We start from the raw sequence: 22,961 nt of genomic DNA, 5'->3' as shown, positions 1-22,961 counted from the left end.
ACTCCTGGCTTTGGCTAGCAATCACTGACCGTAAAGAAAGCAGTCTAATGGCTCTTGCACACAAATTTATCTTTTTTCCATGTCCGTTTTTTTTTAAGGCCTCTATGCGAACCATTCTCTTCAATAGGGCCGTAAAAAAAAAAAAAAACTGATGACTCCGTGTCTGTTCCACAAAAAAAATAGAACCTGTCCTATTATTGTCAGCAGTATGGACAAGGATAGGACTGTGCTATTAGGGACCTGCTGTTCTGCAAAATGCGGAATGCACAAGGCCAATATCCGCAGTTTGCGGACCGCGAAACATCCAATGGTCGTGTTGAGCGAACTTCTGTTTTCAAGTTGGGTGTACAAGGGTCGGGTTATTTAAAAGGGTTGTCTCATCATGGACAATGGGGGTATATTGCTAGGATATGCCCCATTGTCTTATAGGCTGGGACCCGTACCAATATCGAGAACTGAGCCCCGCAAGGTGGTGGCTGGAGGACTCCGGTCCGGCCACCACCAAACCGGCTCCCTATAGAAGTGAATGGGAGCGTACTGCACATGCGCGGCCCCCACTCCCATTCATTTCTATGGGGCCGAGCCAGCGCTCAGCTATTTTCGCTGGCCCCGTAAAAATGAATGGAGGGCGGCTGTACATGCACGGTGCGCCCTCCGTCACTTGCGGGGCTCTATTCTCGATATAGGTATGGGTCCCAGCGGTGGGACCTGCACCTATAAGACAATGGGGGCTTATCCTAGCGATGAGACATGCCCTTTAAGAATTCCGTTATGGATTCCGCTACCATGAACATTAACGGAATTCTTAGATAACCCGAACCTTGTACGCCGAACTTGAAAATAGAAGTTGGCTCATCCCTAGTCGTGTGCATGAGCCCTAAAGCTGTGAATTATTTCCTTGTGAATATCCCAAGGAAAATGTCCTTCTTGGGGGGGGGGGTTTGCACACAAACAGCACTAGAAACCACGGCGGGTGCCAGCTCACAGACTGGACGTACCTCATCGCAGATCCTACTCCTGTCCGTTTTTGCGGGTAAGAATAGATCTTTCTACCAATGGGAGTGTTTGTACAGAAGAAGGGGGAGCAGAGAGCAGACAGAAGCATAGACTGGGGCAGCAGAGGGATGGAGTGTCAGAGAGGTGGAGGGGAGTACTGCCCGGTTTATTATTTTAAAGAGGACCCGTCACCTCTCCTGACATGTCTGTTTTAGTAACTACTTACATTCCCCATGTAATAACCATTCTAGAACATCTATTCTTATAACTCTGTTGTACCATTCCTCTATTATTCCTGCTAGAATGAACTGCCAGCAGTTTCCAATGAAGGTTCAGATGAGTGTTGCCAGTTGGGGGGGTGTCCCTGCCCAGTCTGACATTGGCAGCACTGACTGGATATTGTCAGTCTGTGCAGGGACACACCCCTAACTAGTATCATCCACTTGGAGCCTTACTGTTATTAATTCATTCTACCTACAGTTCTCCCCCCTCTCCTGCACGCAGACTGCTCCCTAATCCCCATAGTTCCCCCCTCTCCTGCACGCAGACTGCTCCCCATAGTTCCCCCCTCTCCTGCACGCAGACTGCTCCCCATAGTTCCCCCTCTCCAGCACGCAGACTGCTCCCATAGTCCCCCCCCCTCTCCAGCATGCAGACTGCTCCCTGCTGTAACCCCCCTCTCCTGCACGCAGACTGCTCCCTGCTGTAACCCCCTCCCTTCTCCGCTTAGACCCCGCCCCCAGCTCCAGACTCTTCCGGTATCCTCTTTAGCAAGCCCCTCCCCTTCCAGTCCGCTCACGTGACCGCTGACGTCACACCTCCTTCCAGGTTAGCATCTCCCGTGGTTGATGGGAGTGAGGAGACATGGCGGCTGAGCCGACTAAAGCGGAGATCCAAGCCGTGTTCAAGCGACTGCGGGCGGCTCCCACTAACAAGGTGAGGTCGGGGACTGGTATCCAGCAGGGGGCGCTGTGTGACTACAACTCCCAGCACGTCCTGCCGGTGTCATTCTGAGCCTTGTAGTTCCACAGCAGGGAATCCAGTGTCCTTCCACCGCTGTCAGAGGCTCCTTTATCATTGCCCTCAGTGGTCACCCAGCTTTCCCAGGCCCCAGCACTGCCCAGTGATAAGAGGAGGCCTCTCTATAACAACCCCCCATATTGGGGGTCACTCAGCTTTCCCAGGAACAGATATTACTAAGAAATCAGCGAATACAATATTTAAAGGGGTTGTCCTATTTTGCATAGGATCGCTGGGGGCCCCACATATCATGAGGAGGGGCCCGCATGACTGCTGTTGTGATGAGCGGCCGGACCCCTGGAGATCAGGCGCTTCCCATTGGAGCCTGTGGATAGGGGATGAGTTGTCTTCATGGGAGGTCTGCGAGGAGGTGACCCCATTAAGCGCGTGTTCCCACACTTGACGTGTCTCCCATATACTGGAAGTGTGGTAAATAACTGATTGCTGGGGGCCACACCCCAGGGACCCCAACCGGTGACTAGAATGGGGGTCCAGAGCAGTTCCAGTGGAGGGGTCCATGGGGCTGATGAACGCTGTGCCCTGCTGTCTCCACCAGGACCCCTATAATAGTAATCAGCGGGGCCCCCAACAACCAGACATGGGAAATCTCTCTTAAAGGGAATGTGCCAAGTCTAAATCTTATCCCCTCTCCCTTCATAGGAAATAATTGTCTGATCGGTGGCGGTCGGACCCTCACAGGTGACAAAAATGGTTTTCCTGGGTCCTTCTCCCGTAGGAATGGAGCGGTGGGAGAGCATGCAGGTACACTGCCTCCATGTACCCCTATGGGACAGCCAGAGGTAACTGAGAGCGGACCCCAGATCTCATCATCGGTGGTGACCCTGTGGTCAGACCCCGACCAATCAGACACTTATCTCCTGTGCCCAGCTCTTGGGTCTAGTCATTCTATGTAGTGTGGCCGCAGTAAGGGGAATGATGAGAGTTGTAATAATGATCCGTAAGGACAACTCATCTGTGTCCGGCTGAGGTAGGTGCACTGCTCATCCCCTCCCCCTCCTGGTAGGACGTGTCACACAAAAGCTCCTATTGATTACAATGGTCTCCAGGAAAGAATTGGAGCGGACCCCTGGAACAGATGAAGATAAGATGAGGGGGGAACTATGGGGAGCAGACTGTGTGCAGGAGGGGGGAAATATGGGGAGCAGTCTGTGTGCAGGAGAGGGGGGAAATATGGGGAGCAGACTGTGTGCAGGAGAGGGGGGGGGGATATGGGGAGCAGACTGTGCAGGAGGGGGGAAATATGGGGAGCAGTCTGTGTGCAGGAGAGGGGAAATATGGGGAGCAGTCTGTGTGCAGGAGAGGGGAAATATGGGGAGCAGTCTGTGTGCAGGAGAGGAGAAATATGGGGAGCAGTCTGTGTGCAGGAGAGGGGGGAAATATGGGGAGCAGTCTGTGTGCAGGAGAGGGGGGAAATATGGGGAGCAGTCTGTGTGCTGGAGAGGGGGGAAATATGGGGAGCAGACTGTGTGCAGGAGGGGGGAAATATGGGGAGCAGACTGTGTGCAGGAGAGGGGAAATATGGGGAGCAGTCTGTGTGCAGGAGAGGGGGGAAATATGGGGAGCAGTCTGTGTGCAGGAGAGGGGAAATATGGGGAGCAGACTGTGTGCAGGAGAGGGGGAAATATGGGGAGCAGACTGTGTGCAGGAGAGGGGGGAAATATGGGGAGCAGTCTGCGTGCAGGAGAGGGGGGGGATATGGGGAGCAGTCTGCGTGCAGGAGAGGGGGGGAATATGGGGAGCAGTCTGCGTGCAGGAGAGGGGGGGAATATGGGGAGCAGTCTGCGTGCAGGAGAGGGAGGGGATATGGGGAGCAGTCTGCGTGCAGGAGAGGGGGGGATATGGGGAGCAGTCTGCGTGCAGGAGAGGGGGGGATATGGGGAGCAGTCTGCGTGCAGGAGAGGGGGGGATATGGGGAGCAGTCTGCGTGCAGGAGAGGGGGGGATATGGGGAGCAGTCTGCGTGCAGGAGAGGGGGGGGGTATGGGGAGCAGACTGCGTGCAGGAGCAGGGGGGGAATATGGGGAGCAGTCTGCGTGCAGGAGAGGGGGGGGAATATGGGGAGCAGTCTGCGTGCAGGAGAGGGGGGGGAATATGGGGAGCAGTCTGCGTGCAGGAGAGGGGGGGGAATATGGGGAGCAGTCTGCGTGCAGGAGAGGGGGGGGAATATGGGGAGCAGTCTGCGTGCAGGAGAGGGGGGGGGATATGGGGAGCAGTCTGCGTGCAGGAGAGGGGGGGGAATATGGGGAGCAGTCTGCGTGCAGGAGAGGGGGGGGAATATGGGGAGCAGTCTGCGTGCAGGAGAGGGGGGGGGGGGGGGATATGGGGAGCAGACTGCACCGTGTGAATAGATGCTTAGGGTTGATCTTCATTGCTGCTCTCCTGTTCCCATAAGTCTCCTGCTGACTCTCCTGAAAGACCAGTTGTGTTCGGAGACTTATTAGCAGTGCTCCATGGGAAAATAATGGGCAGAGAGGTATCTCCCAGGGGAAGAGAACCATCTCGCTAGCGCCACCTTGAGGAAGTGAATGCCTATGAGCCAAACTCCGACTTTGGGATGTGACAAGGGATATTTGGCAGAGGGAGCTTCTTCCAAAAGGTGGCGCTAGCGAGATGTTCTCTTTCCCTGGGTGATGACCCTTTGCATAAGGCTGCATTCACATGAACGCGTGACGGCCCTGCCCGTGTTGCAGACCACAAACCGCAGGCGCCGGCTGTGTGCACCCCGCATCGCAGTGCAGACCCTTTAACTTCAGTGGATTTGCGAGATGTGGCCAAGGATAGGACCTGTCCTTTCTTTTGCGGCACAGAGCCACGGACCTAGAAGCACACATAAGGGCTTCCGGGTCATTGCCTCCATGATCAGTGGCGCCTTTACACTGCGCCGATTATCAGGAATGAGCGTTCCCAAGACGTTTTTTTCTTTTCTTCCCCCCCCCCCCCTCCCCCCCGTTCTTGGCTCATGTGAAGCCCCCGATCAGACACTTATCACCTATCCACAGGGATGGGAGAGGTTCTGAGGTCGGAGTGTCCCCCTCGGTCATGTTCACATTGTCGGGGCACCAGCACAGACTGTAGCGTTGTCGTGTTCCTCACTGCAACGATTCATTAACTTTCCATTAGAAGGTGATGACAAGTGCTTTGCTTTTCCATGATGCTTCGCTCTCCTCCGTGCACTGGACGCCGCTGCTCCCACATTAACCCTTTCACTCTCTTTTAGTCCTGTTTTGACTGCGGAGCCAAGAATCCCAGCTGGGCCAGTATTCCCTATGGAGTGTTTCTCTGCATCGACTGCTCCGGCATCCACCGCTCTCTGGGAGTCCACCTCAGCTTCATCAGGTAGGTCCCTACACTGCTAAAGGGGGGGGGGGGGGAGTCTACAATACACATTTGTCCATGCAATGGAATAAAAAGATTAACCCTTTCAGCCCTGGAGGATTTTCCATTTTTTTGTTTCTTTACTCTCTGCCTTTCCCAGATTCATAACTTATTTTTTTCCGTTCACATAACCGTACAAGGGCTTGAATTTTGTGGGACAAGTTGCAGCACCATTTATTATTGCTTATGTTGTAGTGGAAAGCCGGACAAAAATTCCAAATGGAGTGGAATTAAAAAAAAAAAAAAAAAAAAATGTTCCAAAAGTTTTTTTTATGGATTTTTCTTTTTATGACGGTAAATTTTTGGTAAAATTCCTCAGGTCGGTACGATTACAGCAAATCGCCCTTTTAGATTATTTTTTTTTTCATTACAGGATAAATACTTCTATATTTTAATAGTTCGGGCCTTCTGGGAGGCGATGATGCCTGTGATGACCGTTTTTTTATTGTTTAATTTAATTATGGGGACATGGGGGTGACGTGAACTTTTATATTTTTAAAATCTTTATTTTTTACTTTATTTCACCCTTTGTGACTATAAGAACCAACTATTGCAATGAATTTTCTTGCTGTGTTTTTATGGCGCCCTTTGACCTGCAGGCCACCAGAGGAACTACAATAGCATGGGACTCGTGCTATCGCAGACAACGAGCGGCTGCCCCTGATCGCCGCGCAGGGGAGCTGTTCAGGCCCTGGGAGCAATAAGTCGCCTTAGATACCATGATTACATTTGACCACGGCATCTGAGGGGTTAAATGTCTACAACTGGTGTGATCGCCGGTCGCAAACTTTAGCCCCTGTTTAAAACAGCAGAAACCCCCAAAGCTATGGCGCCTGCTGTGCATGTGATTGGGTGCCATCTTGAAACACCCGACTTCCGCCGTACATGTACGGTGGAGGTCGGGATGGGGTTAAGCAATATGGAGGTCGCGCCCTCGCTAAGTGGCGAGTGTTAGCATATCCTAGCACCATCGCTAGGACTGGGCTGCTCCTCGGTCTTAGCGCTAATCATTGTGTCCTTGTCAGGTCCACTGAACTGGATTCCAACTGGAGCTGGTTTCAGCTGAGATGTATGCAAGTGGGAGGCAATGCCAACGCTGTGAGTATCGTTAGTTTCGGGTGACCCCTATCTCACCAGTTATTCTCTCCTGCTGTTCTGCAAAAGGTCATGTTCTTGTCTTTTTTGCAGAACGCCTTCTTCCACCAGCATGGCTGCACCACCAATGACACCAACGCCAAGTACAACAGCCGTAGCGCTCAGATGTACCGAGAGAAAATTAGGCAGCTGGCCAGCTCCGCCATGTCTAAGCATGGCACCGATGTGAGTGCTCGTAAAGGGACATTATGCTGAAGTATCAGAGGATGTCTGCTTCCTGGGTGTTGCCATTTAAAGTGTACCTCCAGCTGCTGAAAATTTCTGAGGTGTTCCTCCATTTGCCGCGACCTCCACCAAAGGCTCGGATGATGGGGTTCTGGTTCTCTTTAGAGCTCTGTACCCCTGCTGTGTTGGCCTTCACCGTTAAGATCTTGTGGCAGAGCAGGACTGAGGGGGGATGGGGGGCTTAAAGGGTTATTCCCATATACCATAAAAGCCCAATAGATGTGGGACCCTCATCTCTCTCGAGATCGGGGCTGCAGTGTATGGAGGTGGTCAAGAATGTGCAGCTCTTTCAATTCGCTTCTGTCTGAGGACAGCAGATAGATGTTAGCAGTGTAGTAAAGGATCTATGTCTTTAAAGGGGTATTCCACAGGATAGGGGATAACTATTAGATCGGTGGGGGTCCTACCGCTGGGACCCACACTCATCTCCCATGGAATGAGCATTAATTTCCGTGGGAGTTCTGGAGATAGTCGAGCGCTGTACTCTCTCTCTGGAACTCCCATAGAAATGAATGCATGTGCGATCGACCGCTCTGGTCATTTCAGGGGAGGTACGGGGCCCCCATTCTCTTGATCCTGTGGATAGGGGATGACTTTTACCAACCAAAATACCCCTTTAAGTGGGATTTTTATTTTTAACATTTTGTCCTTTCTTTTTCCAGCTTTGGGTGGAGGGGATGAATTGTCCTCTTGCAAACTCTCCGGAGAAGAAGGATTCCGACTTCTTTGCTGAGCTGACCCAGGTATGCCGTGTATGAAGGACATTTATACTTTCAGTCAGTGTAATCGGTCCGCTTAGGTTTGCTGAACAGGCTTTCATGGGGATGTGATCCACTGACGCGTGGTGATTGCTCCAGCTTGCACTGTAACTCTCCTTTGTATCTTCTAGTCCTCCAACTCCTGGGAGACAACACCAGTCCTAGAACAAGTACCAGAGTCCATCCAACCAGCGGCAAGACAGCCAACCAGTGCTCCCGGCAGCGCTGAACCCCAATGTGAGTGTTTCCTCCTCCTGTGACGGCTGATGTTCTCCATTGCTCCCATTCAGCACTGACCAGTTTCTTCTTGCAGGTGCTGAGTCAGGTCCCAGTGTTGATAATCTGAGCACATCACCCAAAGCTACAGTAGGTAGGCAATTCAGTTATTTTCCATCAGTGCTTACTTTCTGGGGAGACTTCACCCCAAAGCATAACTGTTAAAGGGAATCTGTCACTAGCAATTTACCCAAATTTTTTTTTCATGAATCCATGTTTAACAGAGTACCTTTTTTCCATCTGTCTTGTTCCTTTTTATTGTGAGTCTTGTCATTTCTTCAAAAAATCGATTCTTATGATATGTAAATGACGCTGTAAGGAGCCCAGAGGGGCGTTCTTCTTTCTCCACGGTGCCCAGGAACGCCCCTCTGAAGTGCCGTGCCCGCCTAAATTTGAAATCTAATAACGCCTCCAAGTTCATCTAAATCTCCCTCCCAGAGGCGCGGCTAAGTGCTCAACAACGCCCCCTCCTCTCGCCGGCATCCCAATCCCTTTGTGGGGCTTACATAATTTTACAAACTTTGTTAACCCTTTAGGTGTTCCACAAGAATTGAAGGAAAATGTAGATGAAAGTTTAGAATTTCACACTTTTGGCAGATTTTAATCCATTTTTTCCCGCTAACAAAGCAAGGGTTAACAGCCAAACAAAACTCAATATTTATTACCCTGATTCTGTAGTTTACAGAAGCACCCTATATGTGGTTGTAAACTGCTGTACGGGCACACAGCAGGGCACAGAAGGAAAGGAGCGCCATGTGGTTTTTGGAAGGCAGATTTCACTGGGATAATTTTAAGCTGCCATGTCACATTTGAAGCCCCCCTGATGCACCCCTAGAGTAGAAACTCCAAAAAAAGTGACCCCATTTTAGAAACTACAGGATAAGGTGGCAGTTTTATTGGTACTATTAGGGTGCATATGATTTTTGGTTGCTCTGTATTACACTTTTTGTGAGGTAAGGTAACAGAAAATAGCTGTTTGGGCACGGTTTTTATTTTTTGTTTTTTACAGTGTTCAGGTTAGATCATGTGCTATTTTTATAGAGCAGGTTGTTAGACATGACAATATCAAATATGATATTTTGGTTATTTGTTTCAGTTTTACATAATAAAGCATATTCTAAAAGCCATAGTTGATTGGTACTATTGGGGGGCATACGCCTTTTTGATCACTTGGTGTTGCACTTTTTGCGATGTGAGGTGAGAAAAAAGATTTTAGTGGATCATGTGATATTTTTATAGAGCCGGTCTTTACGGACGCGGCAATACCCAATATGTCTGGGGTGTTTTTTTTGTTTTTTTTTTATACTTGAAACCTTATTTTTTTATTATGAAAAACACTTTTTTTACTTTTCATTTTTGTCCCACTCTGGGACTTCAACTTCTGGGGTCTGATCCCCTCTGCAATGTATTACAATACATCTTGTATTGTAATGCATTACATGTCAGCTTTTATGCCGACAGCCTGCCTGTGAGACCAAGCCTAAGGGCTGAATCTCACAGGCTTCCATAGAAGGCAAGCCCCGATGCCTATGGAAGGTATCGGCCTTGCCTTCTCTGCCATCGATGGAGATGTGGAGGGCACCCGTACCCTCCGCAAACCTTCTGCATGTCGCGGTCAAAGTCTTCACTGATGCCGACGTATGCAGCAGGGGTCCGGCTGTCAGTGACTGCTGGGTCCGTGCTGCTGATGGGGCGGGCGCGGCTCCTGCACCTGCCCGATCAGCCCGCCGTACATGTATGGCGCTGGTCCTTAAGTGACGTCCACCAGCACCGTACATGTACGGCGGGGGTCCTTAAGGGGTTAAGTAGAATTGATGGATGGAGAGAGGAGGTCCTCTCACCTTTTAATATTGATTGTATCTATAGATACATGTGACGTTATGTTAATACTGCAGCGTGATATTCATAATTCTTTTGGTTATCATGGGAAACAGTCAACATGCTTGTTGCAGCAATGGTAAGTTTTTCCTATGCAGATGATAGAGCCTGTTTTAAGGGCAGAGCTTCAGGCATGGAGCCAACAAGGAACGTTGGAAACGTCCCATCTTACGTGTGGATGAAACGGGTTTTCAGTTTAATGGTGTCCAGCAGCCCCTGCGGCAGGGAGGTGACTGCTCCGTCTTCATCTTCCACAGTTTGCACAGACTCTCCGCGTGTTCAGGATGTCCACTGAATTGTCGTACATGTTCCTCTCTCCCTCAGATCTGGCCATGTGCCTCTCTGTTCAGGAGCCATCCCCCAGCACAGGTGACCAGATGGTGACTGGCGCTGGCTACTGTGTGCTTGGCATGTAGCGTGTTCCCATGGAGGTGTCTGAGTGCAGACTGTGCTCTTACCCTCTGGCCACATTGGTGACTTTGCCGCTGCGATACTTGATTTCCGTAAATTCTAGCCGTCCTTAGTGACAATGAGCCGCTGCATTCCTGCCGCTGGTGCAGAGCTGCCCGTGTCTGCCCATCTTGCTGGATACCCCGCTGTGGACTTGTTCCGGGTCCAGCGGTTACTAACCATATCTAATGCCTGGCATGGGGTTCACTGCTGTGCTCTGCCACCTGTTCACTAACCCCCCCCCCCCCCCCAAGCCCATGTATCTTGCAGCTTTTTTACCATCTTTGCTGCTTTCTTGTAGAGGTGAAACCATCGCTCATCGGAAAGAAGAAACCTGCAGCTGCCAAGAAAGGCGTAAGTACCGCAAGGGGGTGCGGATATGTAACATGGTGGCATGGTCCTCACGCCTCCCTTTTTTACAGCTTGGGGCCAAGAAGGGCCTTGGTGCCCAAAAAGTGAGCAGCCAAAGTTTTAGTGAGATTGAGAAGAAGGCGCAGGTGGCAGAGAAGCTGAGGGAGCAGCAGGCGGCAGAGCTCAGGAAGGAAGCGGAAGAGTCGCTGTGAGTATTTTTGTGTAGCCTGTATGTGCGGGTCTGTAAGCTTCCCCGGCTCACCCCGATCCTCTGTCTAGCGTCTCCTCCATGAGGCTGGCTTACCAAGAGCTCCAGATAGATCGCAAGAAGGAGGAGAAGAGGCTGCAGACCCTGGAGGGAAAGAAGAGAGAGCAGGCTGAGCGCCTGGGCATGGGCCTGGCCTCCCGCAGGTACGTGTGCCCCTTGTACTGTACCAGCGTATGGACATTTACTGAACCGGTTGTGTCAATGCCTCGCCGCTTTCAAGATCTCTGGTTACAGTCAATGAACAAATATTCTTATTTAGAGTTCGATCAGACCTGTCAATTCATCTCAAGTGTCTGTTTTAGCAAATACATGTCCTTCTCTTATTCCTCCTGGAAATGTATGGACACCTAGACTACTGAGCCTTACCATTGCCTTTGTCAGGAGGGTGTATCCTACACAGTATGGACACACAATGCTGGTGAGGAGAATGGCAACGCCGAGTTAGTTGGTCATTTATTTATACATTTCCTGGAGATATAACAGAGGAGCAGCAAAGTGCAGAAAATAGGCCTCACAATTAAGTGATATTTCTTTCTATTTTATGTATGACTATTAACTTTCTGCTTGCTTCTCTCCAGCTCCGTCTCGCACTCTGTTCTGTCAGAAATGCACGTAATTGAACAAGAAACGCCCGTGGCTACTAAATCCTCCCGTTCCCAGCTTGACCTCATGGAGGACTCCAGCTTCACCTCTGGTCCTCCCAAGTATGTTTTATTGGGTCTGATGGTTAAGTTTAGTTGAGAACACAAGAAACGCTTGATGTGAAACTGTGATGGCTGCACATAATGAAGGATGGATGTTCCTTTCTCTCTCGTTAGATATAAGGATAACCCATTCTCACTGGCGGAAGGTTTTAGCCCACGATGGGAAACAGAAGTGTCAACGTGGGGCTCTACAGATAAGGCCGAGGAAGAGCGAGAGGTCACCATCTCCAGTATTCAGCCAGTACGAGACCGGTAAGTTATCGTCCTTTTCTGTCAGCTGACATTAAAGGGAACCTGTCAGTACAGGTATTGCAGCTCAAGACCCATTCACTTCAATGGCGCTGAGCAGCGACTAGGCCACGTGACCAAAGAACGTGACATCACATGGCCTAGGAACAGGCTGCGCAATTCATGCAGCTCTGGCCTCTTCTAACAGCTGCTCGACGGGGGTCCCGGGTGTCAGACCCCCACCAATCTGATGTTGATGACCTATCCTATCATCGGTATAAATTCCCGGATAACCCCTTTAAAGTCCAATTGGTGTCGGACACCACCGATGCCAAGAATGAGAGTGCCCATCGCCATTTTAGCTGAAAATTCTCCACATATGAACAGGCCATGAGTTTGTTGTGGAGAAAACCTATGGAATGGCGATTGCATTCCATTCATGAATAAGGAGTGGCATTAAAGAGGACCCGTCCCCGCTCCTGACATGTCTGTTTTAATAGCTACATTCATTTTCCGTGTAATAACAATTCTGGAACATCTATTCTTATCTCTCTATGTTGTGCCGTTCCTTTGTTATTTCTGCTAGAAGTTATGAATGAATTGCTAGCAGTCTGCAGTAAGGGTACAGAGGGGAGGTAACCAGTTGGGGGGGGTGTGTACCTGCACGGACTCACTCTATCCAATCAGTGCTGCCATTTTCAGTCTGTGTAGGTACACCCCCCCCCCCAACTGGTTACCTCCCCTCTGTACCCTTACTGCAGACTGCTAGCAATTATTTATAACTTCTAGTAGCAATAATAGAGGAATGGCACAACATAGAGAGATAAGAATAGATGCTCCAGAATAGTTAGTACATGGGGAATGCATGAAGCTAATAAAACAGACATGTAAGGAGCGGGGACGGGTCCCAGGGGCGTACATAAAAATCATTGGGCCCCATAGCAAGAATCAGAATTGGGCCCCCTAACTCTGCCCATTACCTGGCCCTGGCTCCTCCCCCGCCACACCCATTTGCTAATAAATAAAGAAATACAATGTATAAATAACCTTTTGAAACCGTTACGGATAAATTATTATAATTTTTTTAGAGGCAACCGCATTCCTCTGCCTTCACTCACAGGTGCCGCGATCAGCATTGATCGTGGCACCTGAGAGGTTAAATGATGGGGCGGTGCACTGTCCTGAGTCCGAACAGGAGTGCTGGGGGGTCAGTGAGGCAAGTATGGGGGGTTTTCTGGTCCTCCTATGTGAGATGATTTAAAGGTAATTGGTATTTGCTGGAACATCCCTTTAAGAGGTTTATCAGGACAGACATTAGAGGACGATATTTACAATATCAGTAGGAGATGACGGCGCCCAATAGTGTCCTCATCCATTCTGACCCCATTACCCCTAGAAGGAGCACATTAACCCCCTCACTGCTGTAGACCCCCAGGGATGTCTCCCAATATTTTTCCCAGTTAGGGAAAAACTGCAATATCTATATCTATACACACATCATCCCAACCTTGTACATTCCTCATACACTTATCTCGGCGTCCTCCCCTCACACACAGCAGATGGGACGAGAACAACCGAGAACGTTCTCATCACTGATAATCGCCAGTCTCCGGGCATTTTCCAGACTCTTCTGGAGATGTCTCACACGCCCCTTCATCGCGCTGATTGGCTGAGAAGTTCTCTGACTGTCAGCGCCGCCGCAAAAATTCTCTCTGCTCAGTGACATCACAGACAGCCGCCGCTACTATTGGTCAAGCTTCAGACTGACTAGAAAGCTCCCGACTGACTAGGCTGTGTGTAATGCGGCTTTGTTATGGTCTGCTTCTGCGGGGAGCATTCGGGAAACTTTGGGATAGTTGCTAAGCGATGGGGGAGCGTGGTGTGGAGCGCTGTGATTGGTTAAAAGGTTTTACGTGTCTACACTGTAGTGTACACTGTTGCAGCGTGTAGTCAGGTCAGAAAGGGCGCAGAGCCATGCAGCCTGGCCGGGCCCCTTAACCTCACGGGCCCCATAGCCAGTGCGTGGTCTGCCTATATTGACGGTACGCCACTGACGGGTCCTCTTTAATACTATAGATTAATATTGATTTATTGTAATGTCTTAGTATTTCCCAGCGTCTTTTTCTATGTAAAGTTTATTGCTCAGCAGCATTGAGATATAATACAATGAGATTAGACTGAAAAAAACGTGTTTTTTGACTTCCCTGAAGCCCAGATCTTCATGCGAAGTTGCTCGTACACTCAGCTGGTGGTTAAATGCTGTTTTGGCCGACAGCTATTCCTCTGGACTCCCCACACGTGCATGAAATTATAGAGATTCACAACTTTGAAGGATACTTAATTTTATTAATGGCATCTTGTTTCTACCACAGGCCTGCAAATAGGAGAAAGCCAGAGAGCACCCCGGCTCCAGAGTCCAGTGAGGCACGCATGAAGTTTGCCAGTGCGAAAGCAATCTCCTCAGACATGTTCTTTGGGAGAGAGCAAGATGCCGAGGTACGGTCTCTGCCCAAGAGGGAATTGTGTCTTTGCACTTGAAGTCCTATAGCAGGGGTCCGCAAGCTTCGGCACTTCAGCTGTTGTGAAACCACAATTTCCAGCATGCTCCATTCATTTCTATGAAGGTTCTGAGACAAACAGAGGAAGTCTGCATGCTGGGAGGTTGTGTACCCTTGTCCTATAGTGTTGTGCTTTCTACCTTTTGCACATGCACGCTAGAATGGGTCAGTCATCAATCCCCTACCGCTGACATATATATATATACTGCAGCCATAGACATGTGATCTCTGTCGGTCTATGGCCACCTGCTCTGACTCCCTGTGTGTGATGGGCTTCCCCTGGATCGCTCCCACTCTCCCAACGCACATTGTTCCTGGCTAGTGGTAAGCGAAGCGAGCTTTGGATTATACATCTGAAGTTACTTCGTTCTAATTAATACTGTACAGAGATCAGTCTCCGTACAGTATTAAAATGTATGGGCTCAAATGAGCCAAAGTACCGTAAGTTATTCGCAAAGTCGCACGTGACTTGGTTGAATAACTTCCGTAGCTGATTTTTAAAGTGCAAAACCACTTTCAAACTTGAAACCGAACTCTGCTTCGGTTCTGAGGCACTTTAAAAAATCAACTACCGAAGTTATTTATCCAAGTCACGCGCGACTTTGCAAATAACTTACTTCGGCTCATCGGAGCCCATATATTTTAATACTGGTCGGAGACTGATCTCCGTATGGTATTAATCCGAAGTGACTTCGGATGTAGCATCCAACGCTCGCTTTGCTTAACACTATTCCTGGCCTATGTATGTGCAATAAGAACAGGGACTGATATAAGTGCGGCCCTCCAGCTGTTGCAAAACTCCCAGTATGTCTGCACAGCCTACAGCTATTAGGGCATGCTGGGGGTTGTAGTTTTGTAACAGCTGGAGGGATGCAGGTTGAGCCTCCCCGGTCTACAGTATATACCATTTTTTTATAGTGTGTTGATTGCAGTATTGACTTTGAGTGAGTTGATCATTTAATTGGCTGTATTTTTCCTTCACTCTCATCTTTCACATTCTGCACAAAGCCCCATTTCTTCCCCAGGACATTGATTCATTGGTGTGGAACTCACCAGTCTCGTGTCCTTGCATGCACTGCCTCGGACTGTCTCCCCCCCCCCCCCCCCTTGCCTTCCTTTATATATCAGCATTTGCTCTGCATGGCTGCACCAATGTTCTCTCAACTGTAACTCATTCCGTAACCTTTTTAGCTGCCACCAGACAGGAGCATTTATTAGGCAGTGACAGATTTATGATTGTCTCTTTCACCTCACAGGCCGTATACAAAGTGGGGAAACTAGGTTAAAGCTTTAGGGTGTGTGATGAGGAAACCAATGGGAGGGAGATCTGTTCAGCTGTCCCCTCAAGCACACATAGAGACCACTGTAAAATTACTTAAAGGTGTTGTCCAGGACTTAAGTATGGCTGAGTAGTGTTGAGCGAACTTGTGTTTTAAGTTCGGCGTCTAAAGTTCGGGTTATCGAAGAATCGGGTTATGGATTCTAAATTCCGTTATGGTCCGTGGTAGCGGAATCCATAACGCGATTCTTTGATAACCCGAACTTTAGACGCCGAACTTAAAACACAAGTTCGCTCAACACTATTGCTGAGCTATTCACAGGCTAGGACATTAGTATCTGATCGTTGGGGGTCCGCCTCCCAGCACCCCTGATGATGACCTGTTTGAAGTCCATTGGTCACATGGCCGTTCTGCAACTCAGTCCAATTCAGATGATTGGGATTGAGCTGCAATGCCAAGCATAGCCACTTGTCCACGTGCTGTGGTCTCTTCCAGCAGCTGATTGATGGGAGTCAGATATTGATGACCTATCCTTAATGTAGATCATCAGTATTTAAGTCTCGGAACCCCCCTTTAAACGTATTCTCCTGCAGTCTCAGAGAATGAATGGAGCAGTAGCATGCATGCTCGACTGCTGCTCCATTCATACAGGGTGACACAGGACGGCCACCAATCTTACATTTACTGCCTGTTCTGTGAATAGAGGCGGATTTTAATTCTTGAGATCCATTTATTGCTAGCTCATAAATCTGTACAGGGAATGTAGTCCTATCTGAACAAGACCGTAGTACAGCATTGCTTGGTGCAGTAAGCAAGTTAGTCCACTAGGTGGTGATATTTTATTGCAGATTCTGGTTAAGGTAGAAAATCCAATGGGCATATGGCTACTCTTTGGGTTAATATTAGCTGTATGCCAATAACTTTTAGGCAAGTAGAATACTAGCACTGCAGATAAACTGGAAAAATACTCGGTGTTAACTGTAGGAACTATTTTCTAAGCTAAAGGATTATTCCAATTGGAACAAAGATTCCAGTAGACATGGGATAACAGTTAAAGGGGTTGTCCAATTCTAAAAATGCCCCCCACAACACCCGGGCCCCTCCTATAGATCATACTTGCCCCACTCCCCAGCACCCGCGTCACTCAGGATCCTTGCATGGCTGCCGCTGCATCTCCCCGCCACGTGCGTCAAAACATCCGTTGATACGGTGACCCGCCTCCCTAGCATCACGACCGCGCAGGGATCCGGAGTGACGCAGGTGCCGGGGAGTGGGGTAAGTATGGTCAATAGGAAGGGCCCAGGCATTGTGGGGGGCGTTTTTAGAATTGGATAACCCCTTTAAATTGGTGGAGGTCTGACCACTACAACTGTCAACGATCATGAGAATGGGGGAGACTGGAACACTTGTTCTACCCAAAATACTCCTTTTAAACATTGAAGTTGGTGGAAGAGCTTAAAGGGGGTTTCCACTTTGTGTTAGAAATCTTCCCCGAAAAGGATAGGATGTGTTTTTGCCGACACCCCAGTAATCCTCAGCAAGTGTTCTGAAGACGGGGGATGGACTGCCCATGTAATGTACAGACGTCTCAGGTCCTCCAGCGTGAGGCGCTGTTTGTAGCCGGCCTCTGCTCTATCTAATAGTTGAGGGCCCTGAACGATGCATATGATATAATAAGCGTTCATTCTGATCACAGTATGAAGCCAGATCCCGCCTGCAGCAGCTCTCCTCCAGTACTTCCATCAGCTCAGCCGATCTCTTTGGAGATTCTGATTCCGTAAATCCAGGAGGTAAGTGTTCTTCCCTTCTTGTAGTTCGTCTTTCCTTATAATTCTCCCTTAGGCCTCTTGAACATGACCGTATGTATTTTGCGGTCCGCCAAAAATACAGATGACATCCGTGTGCATTCCGTATTTCGCGGCCGGCCCCTAATAGAACAGTGCTATCCTTGTCCGTAATGCAGACAAATAATAGGACATGTTCTATTTTTTTTTTTTCGGAACGGAAATACAGACATACGGAAATGGTATGCACACGGAGTAACTTAAGTTTTTTTTTGCGGACCCATTAAAATGTATGGTTCCGCAAAAAAAAAAAAAAACGGACACGGAAAGAAAATATGTTTGTGTGCAAGAGGCCTTATTCTTGGACGTATAGTGATCCGGTTCTGCATCTGTCCCCAGCTGGGGTTTCTCTGGGCAATGTGATCCCGTCTGCTGACATCACCCACTTTAAGCAGGGAGTAAAATCTGTTGCAGGCAAGATGGCCGTGCTGGCCAACGGCGTGATGAACTCGCTACAGGTACCAGATGTATTGAATGGATTGATTTATTCCACCTACGCCTCCATTGTGTTTCCTATTTACCCAGTCCGCTTTTCTTTCTTTCCCACAGGATCGATATAGCTCCTATTAAATAATCAGGAAAGAAGAGGTCGGATCCTTCTGTAGCAATTTCCCATGTTACCGATGTATAGGGGCGAGGGAAATGGAGGGGTCAGAAAGGGAGGGATTAACCTGCATCCCTCCAGCTGCTGGCAAATGCCCCTTTATAGAAAATGGCCGCTTCAGTATTCCTCTAACACCGCGTCCACTACCGGAGCATTTCTCACCCCACTTGCCCATCAGCTGCTGCTGCTCCCGCTGCAATGGACGCCCAGAGACTGTGTGCTTTTAACCGGTGTGATAGTGTCAGATGACGATACGGGGGGCTGTCTGTATAGCATGTTATGACTGCGTTGTAGGCAGGGTGAGGAGGTGTCATGGAGGATACAAAGCCCCCCATTCTAGGGAATTAATGACTGTTACTGTCTGGATGACGAGACTATCATGTCCTGTATTAATCTGTGTGACTATTGTGGTTTTACTGTTTTAATCCTTTGCAAGTTCGGGGCGTTACTAGGACATGAGGGTCGTTCACACTGTCCCTGCATGGCGGGGGAGCCTCCAGAGACGGGCTGCATGAGTATTTATTTTGCTGTCTCTTGGCGCACAGTTGCAAGGCTGGGTGTGCAGATTGTACTTTGAACCCCACGCCTCTCCGAATATTATTACAGTGTTGACCAGGAAAAGTGAATAAAGATACTGAGGCACGAGCGCGATTCTGCGTGATTTTTCTTGTGTGGCAGAAGTGCTTACGTTACTGAAAACTGACTTTTTTCATGGCATCAGCAAGGTCCTTTGGGAGTGCAGAATCTATGATTTTTGGCCACACCCCTATAGTACATAGGGGCTTTAGGGGAACACAAGCGAGTTCTACGCATTAGATTCGCAGGTGTGCCAGCGAGAGCACCCGTCCTGACCTCCCAGCACTGATATTAATTTATGATGATATGTAACCCTTAGAGGTCTGGAATGTATTGTATAACACTGACAGCATTATATAGTACATACCAGAACTGAAAGGGTTACATAGCATGATAAATCAATATAATGCTATGCGACCCCTGTCAGTTTTGGGAGGTCAGGACGGGAGCCCTCGCTGGCAGACACTGCAAGTCCAATACGTGGAACTCGCTCTTGTGAAAGGGGCCTAAGGGTATGTTCACAAGTTGGATTTTAACACCACAAATCTGCAGAAATACTGCGCGTATCCCACCTCCCACTGGGAATCTGCACTGTGGTTTGTCTTTTTCCGCACATGGATTTGAAATCCATGTCACCAAAAAAAATTAAGGTATAGTTTATTAAATGGGGCTAAGTCTACAACTTGTACAACTTCAAATACATGGCAGGAATGTGGATCAGCCTTGGGTTTCTGGGGCAGTGTCCATATCATTTGCAAATATTTCACCCCAGCAATATTCTCTTGGCTAAGCAGTAAGCCGCCTTTAGGTAGAAGTGCGGCCCAGACAATTGGCATCTACATGGGCAGCAGATCTGCAGCTAGAATGCCCTCTTGGGCCTCTTTCACACTGTCAGTGTTTGTAAGCCAAAATCAGGAGTGGGTCCAAAACACGGAAGAGAGGCAAATATTTCTGATACCTTTTCTCTGTAGGTTCCACTTCTGGCTTACAAATACTGACCATGTGAAACAGGTCTTACTGTAGGTTCACATTATCGTTATCCCTGTTCCAGCATAAATGCAGACAAAAATTGCTGCATTAAGTGGTATTTGTTCGGATAAAACCAGTCATTTATTCCAGATACCAGTCTGATCCCATTATAGTCAATGGTGATCCACTGGAGTCCGGCAGTGCTGAATATGGTGACCTCCAGCAGGCTGTTCTCTGCCGGAACAGCTTGTCGGATTCCATAACGCTACTGTGAACATAGCCTTATTACCAACCAACATACCAGCTTGTAGTGTCGGCAGCAGACAGACGCGGGCAATCAGTAAGAGAAGGGCCTGCACAGAGGACGTCTTCTCGGTTTGGCTCCCCAGGATGGGATTTGGTTCAGATAACTGGGATCCATAAGCCTCCTGTTTTGAAGCATCTTTTACTTTGGTACCCTGTTCTTGAGACAGGAGCAGGTCCCCCCCTCTACTGGAGATTTATGGCCTATCCTATCGACGTACCATAAATGTCAAGAGGATAATACCCCTTTTAGGGCTCATGCGTACAACAATTGCCTGTCCACAAATTGCGGATCCACAAAAGACGGATACTGGTGGCCTGCATTCTGTGGAACGGAATGTCTGGGCTATAATAGAACAGTCCTATCCTTATCCGTAATGCGGACAAGAGTAGGACATGTTTTAGATTTTTGCGGATGCCATGGAACGGCAGCACACAGAGGGCTGTCCGCATCTTCTGCTGCCCCGCTGAAGTGAACGGAGCCGCAAAAAATGTGGACAAAAAAAGAACTGTGTGCATGAGCCCTTAGTGTTCATGCACACTAAAGTTTTTGGTTCTTCATCCGAGCCGCATTTTTGGCGGTCTGATTGCAGACCCATTCCACTTCAATGGGGCCGCAAAAGATGTGCACAGCACTCTGTGTACCGTCCACATCGTGTGCATGAGCCCTGAGCCTGAGTTCACAAGTGACTGATTAGCTGTGGAGTTTATGCAGAATTTCTGCTTCTAGTCTACAGCAGAAAACAATGCACCAGAGGCTGTGGTCACACGCTGTGGATTTTGTTGCAGAAAAGCTGCAGATTAGACAAAATTTCATTCTTTGCATTGGAAGGATTAAATCCGCAGTATAAATTGCCATGCTGCAGATTTAAAATCCGCACGTCTGGTCAGTTTCTGCTGCAGATTTTATTTCTGCCACGTGTGACTGAAGTGCTAAAACTAATTTTCTTTGCTGGTACTGCTCAATGCTGCAGATTTACGGAACACAAATCTGCGTCAGCCAATCCGCAGCTAGTCACTCGTGTAGCCAGCTTTAGGTTTGCATCATGTGGCTGAAATACAGATGTTAAAATGCGGCCATATTGCAGCTGTCATACTTGCAATGTTCAGGATATGAAAAAAAACTTGACAGCCTTTTTTCCAAAACATCGCCCCCCCCCCGCCTGTCCATGCAAGTTGTCTGTTACAGCTCATCTACACGGACGTTAGACTTAAGGTTTTTATTTTCAATTTTTTATTACAACTCAAGCATTTACATTCTTAATTCACATTGCATGTAATGAAAGCCGTAAAGGGTTTTCCAGAAGATAACATTGATGCCCGATCCTGGTACCACAGCTCGGCACATTCATATAAATGGAGCTGCAGTACTGGGCACATCCATCCTCAGATGGGCATTGCTGCACCAGCTACAGCAGTGGAGAGGTCGCGGTCATACATTGAAGGCCAGGTCATCACTGTTATATTCTGGAAATCCCACCTAGGGATCCGAAGTCGAACACATCCGAAGTCGATTCTCATAAAACTTTGTTTCAATACTGTACGGAGCGACCACTCCGTACAGTATTAGAATGTATTGGCTCCGATGAGCCGAAGTCTCGCATAATAACTTCAGAAATTGATTTATACTGTTAAAAAACATTTCCCAAACTCGAGTTCGGTTCCAAGGTATCACTTGGAATTTAGCCCGAGGTCGGGAAAAGTTTTTTTTATTTTTTTTATGCAATGTCTCGCGAGACTTCGCGAAGTAATAACTTCGGCTCATCGGAGCCAATACATTCTAATACTGTACAGAGCGCTCGCTCCGTACAGTATTGAAACAAAGTTTTTTATGAGAATCAACTTCGGATCTTTCATCCGAAGTCGATTCGCTCATCCCTAATCCCACCATAAGTGGTAGGCACAAGAGCCTGAAGGCTGTAACCCTGACAAAAAGCATTAGTAGCGACCAGATCACAATTTCAACGGCTCAATGGCTTTTAGAAGCCCCAAATGGAATTAAAAAAACATGGCTGCTTTCTTCCAAAAGCAGCACCACCCCTTGTCCACAGGTCGTGCATTGTATTGCAGCTCGGCTCTGCCGGAGTCAATGTGGGCAGAGGTGCAACCTCTGAGCAAGGGTGGTGCCATTTATGTGAGAAAGCAGCTATGCTTTTATAATCTTGGAAACCCACTTTTAAGCATGGGCTTGCGCTGGTCTCTGACCTCTGCCAATGGCTATATTGCCTAAGGGTGCTGGCACACGGCGCTGTTCTGGCATTAATTCAGGATGCAATATTTTTTTTCTAGTAGCTAGCTGAAATTATTTAAATCATTCCCACAATGCAGAACAGCGGGGTTTATCGAGGCTGCTAAACCGGCATCCTGAATGCATGTCAGAACTGCACCGCGTGCCAATGCGGTTGTCAGACAGCATGTCCTCAACCAGTCTGTCTCTGTAAATGGGAATATTAATTATTAATAATTGGGAGTTAATATTAATGATTAATATTCATAAAAAGGGGTAGGTCATCTATTGTTGACTCTGCCTATTTATTCTTTATTCTACTCGTTGCTCTCCCTCTTTCCTGAACTGCTTGCGCTGAATTACGGCGGTGACAAAAGACTATAAGCTGTACTTGACAAGTCTACAGTCAATTATTTCTGCTATATATATATATATCAGTGGTTATATAAATATATATAGGCGCACACAGTAATACACTAACAATTCCACCCCCAAAATCTATCTAAACATACACTTACACACCCACATAATAGCAACACCCACCCACCTGGCTATAAACTGTCCCTTTGGGATAAAAGGGGTTAATTCAATACAGGCAATGCAGTGGTTAACAGGATGGCAGGGGTTAAAGGGCTATGGTGTTGGTGGTATAGGGTAATGCTGGGGTAGCTGTGGGGTATTGATGGCAGTGGGAAAGGGTTAATATTGCAGGGGTTAATGATACTCTAGGGCAGGGATCAGCAACCTTCGGCACTCCAGCTGTGGTGAAACTACGACTCCCAGCATGCACACTTGCTTAGCTATTTTGAGAACTCCCATAGAAGTGAATGGAGCATGCTGGGAGTTGTAGTTTCAACACATCTGGAGTGCCGAAGGTTGCTGACCGCTGCTCTAGG

At 48.3% G+C, this 22,961-nt stretch overlaps 1 protein-coding gene across 3 annotated transcripts; it reads left to right on the top strand.

Moving 5' to 3' along the window:
• The first annotated feature begins 1,778 nt into the window (after positions 1-1,778).
• ARFGAP2 (ADP ribosylation factor GTPase activating protein 2) lies at positions 1,779-18,641 on the top strand. 3 transcript variants are annotated; one of them, XM_040409183.1, is made up of 17 exons: positions 1,779-1,932; positions 5,254-5,372; positions 6,437-6,509; positions 6,600-6,731; positions 7,454-7,534; positions 7,681-7,786; positions 7,863-7,919; positions 10,028-10,072; positions 10,455-10,507; positions 10,576-10,712; positions 10,784-10,915; positions 11,351-11,476; positions 11,591-11,728; positions 14,077-14,200; positions 17,239-17,332; positions 17,726-17,844; positions 17,936-18,641. In XM_040409183.1, exons 1-17 carry the CDS (start codon positions 1,861-1,863, stop codon positions 17,954-17,956), a joined length of 1,629 nt encoding a protein of 542 aa, XP_040265117.1. In that variant the 5' UTR covers positions 1,779-1,860; the 3' UTR covers positions 17,957-18,641. The 3 variants fall into 3 exon arrangements, with proteins under 3 accessions (XP_040265117.1, XP_040265118.1, XP_040265119.1); XM_040409184.1 differs by lacking the exon at positions 10,028-10,072; XM_040409185.1 differs by lacking the exon at positions 17,726-17,844.
• The last annotated feature ends 4,320 nt before the right edge of the window (positions 18,642-22,961 follow it).

The sequence above is a fragment of the Bufo bufo genome, chromosome 10, assembly GCF_905171765.1.
Source record: "Bufo bufo chromosome 10, aBufBuf1.1, whole genome shotgun sequence".
NCBI classification, from domain to species: Eukaryota; Metazoa; Chordata; class Amphibia; order Anura; family Bufonidae; genus Bufo; species Bufo bufo.
This window is presented reverse-complemented; position numbering and strand designations above follow the sequence as displayed.

Excerpts from the sequence above, each read along its gene's own strand:
- ARFGAP2 (XM_040409183.1), top strand. The coding sequence starts at position 1,861 with ATGGCGGCTGAGCCGACTAAAGCGGAGATCCAAGCCGTGTTCAAGCGA. Across the intron at positions 10,713-10,783 it reads AAGGAAGCGGAAGAGTCGCT|CGTCTCCTCCATGAGGCTGG; the intron begins GTGAGTATTTTT and ends TCCTCTGTCTAG. Across the intron at positions 17,333-17,725 it reads TGATTCCGTAAATCCAGGAG|CTGGGGTTTCTCTGGGCAAT; the intron begins GTAAGTGTTCTT and ends ATCTGTCCCCAG.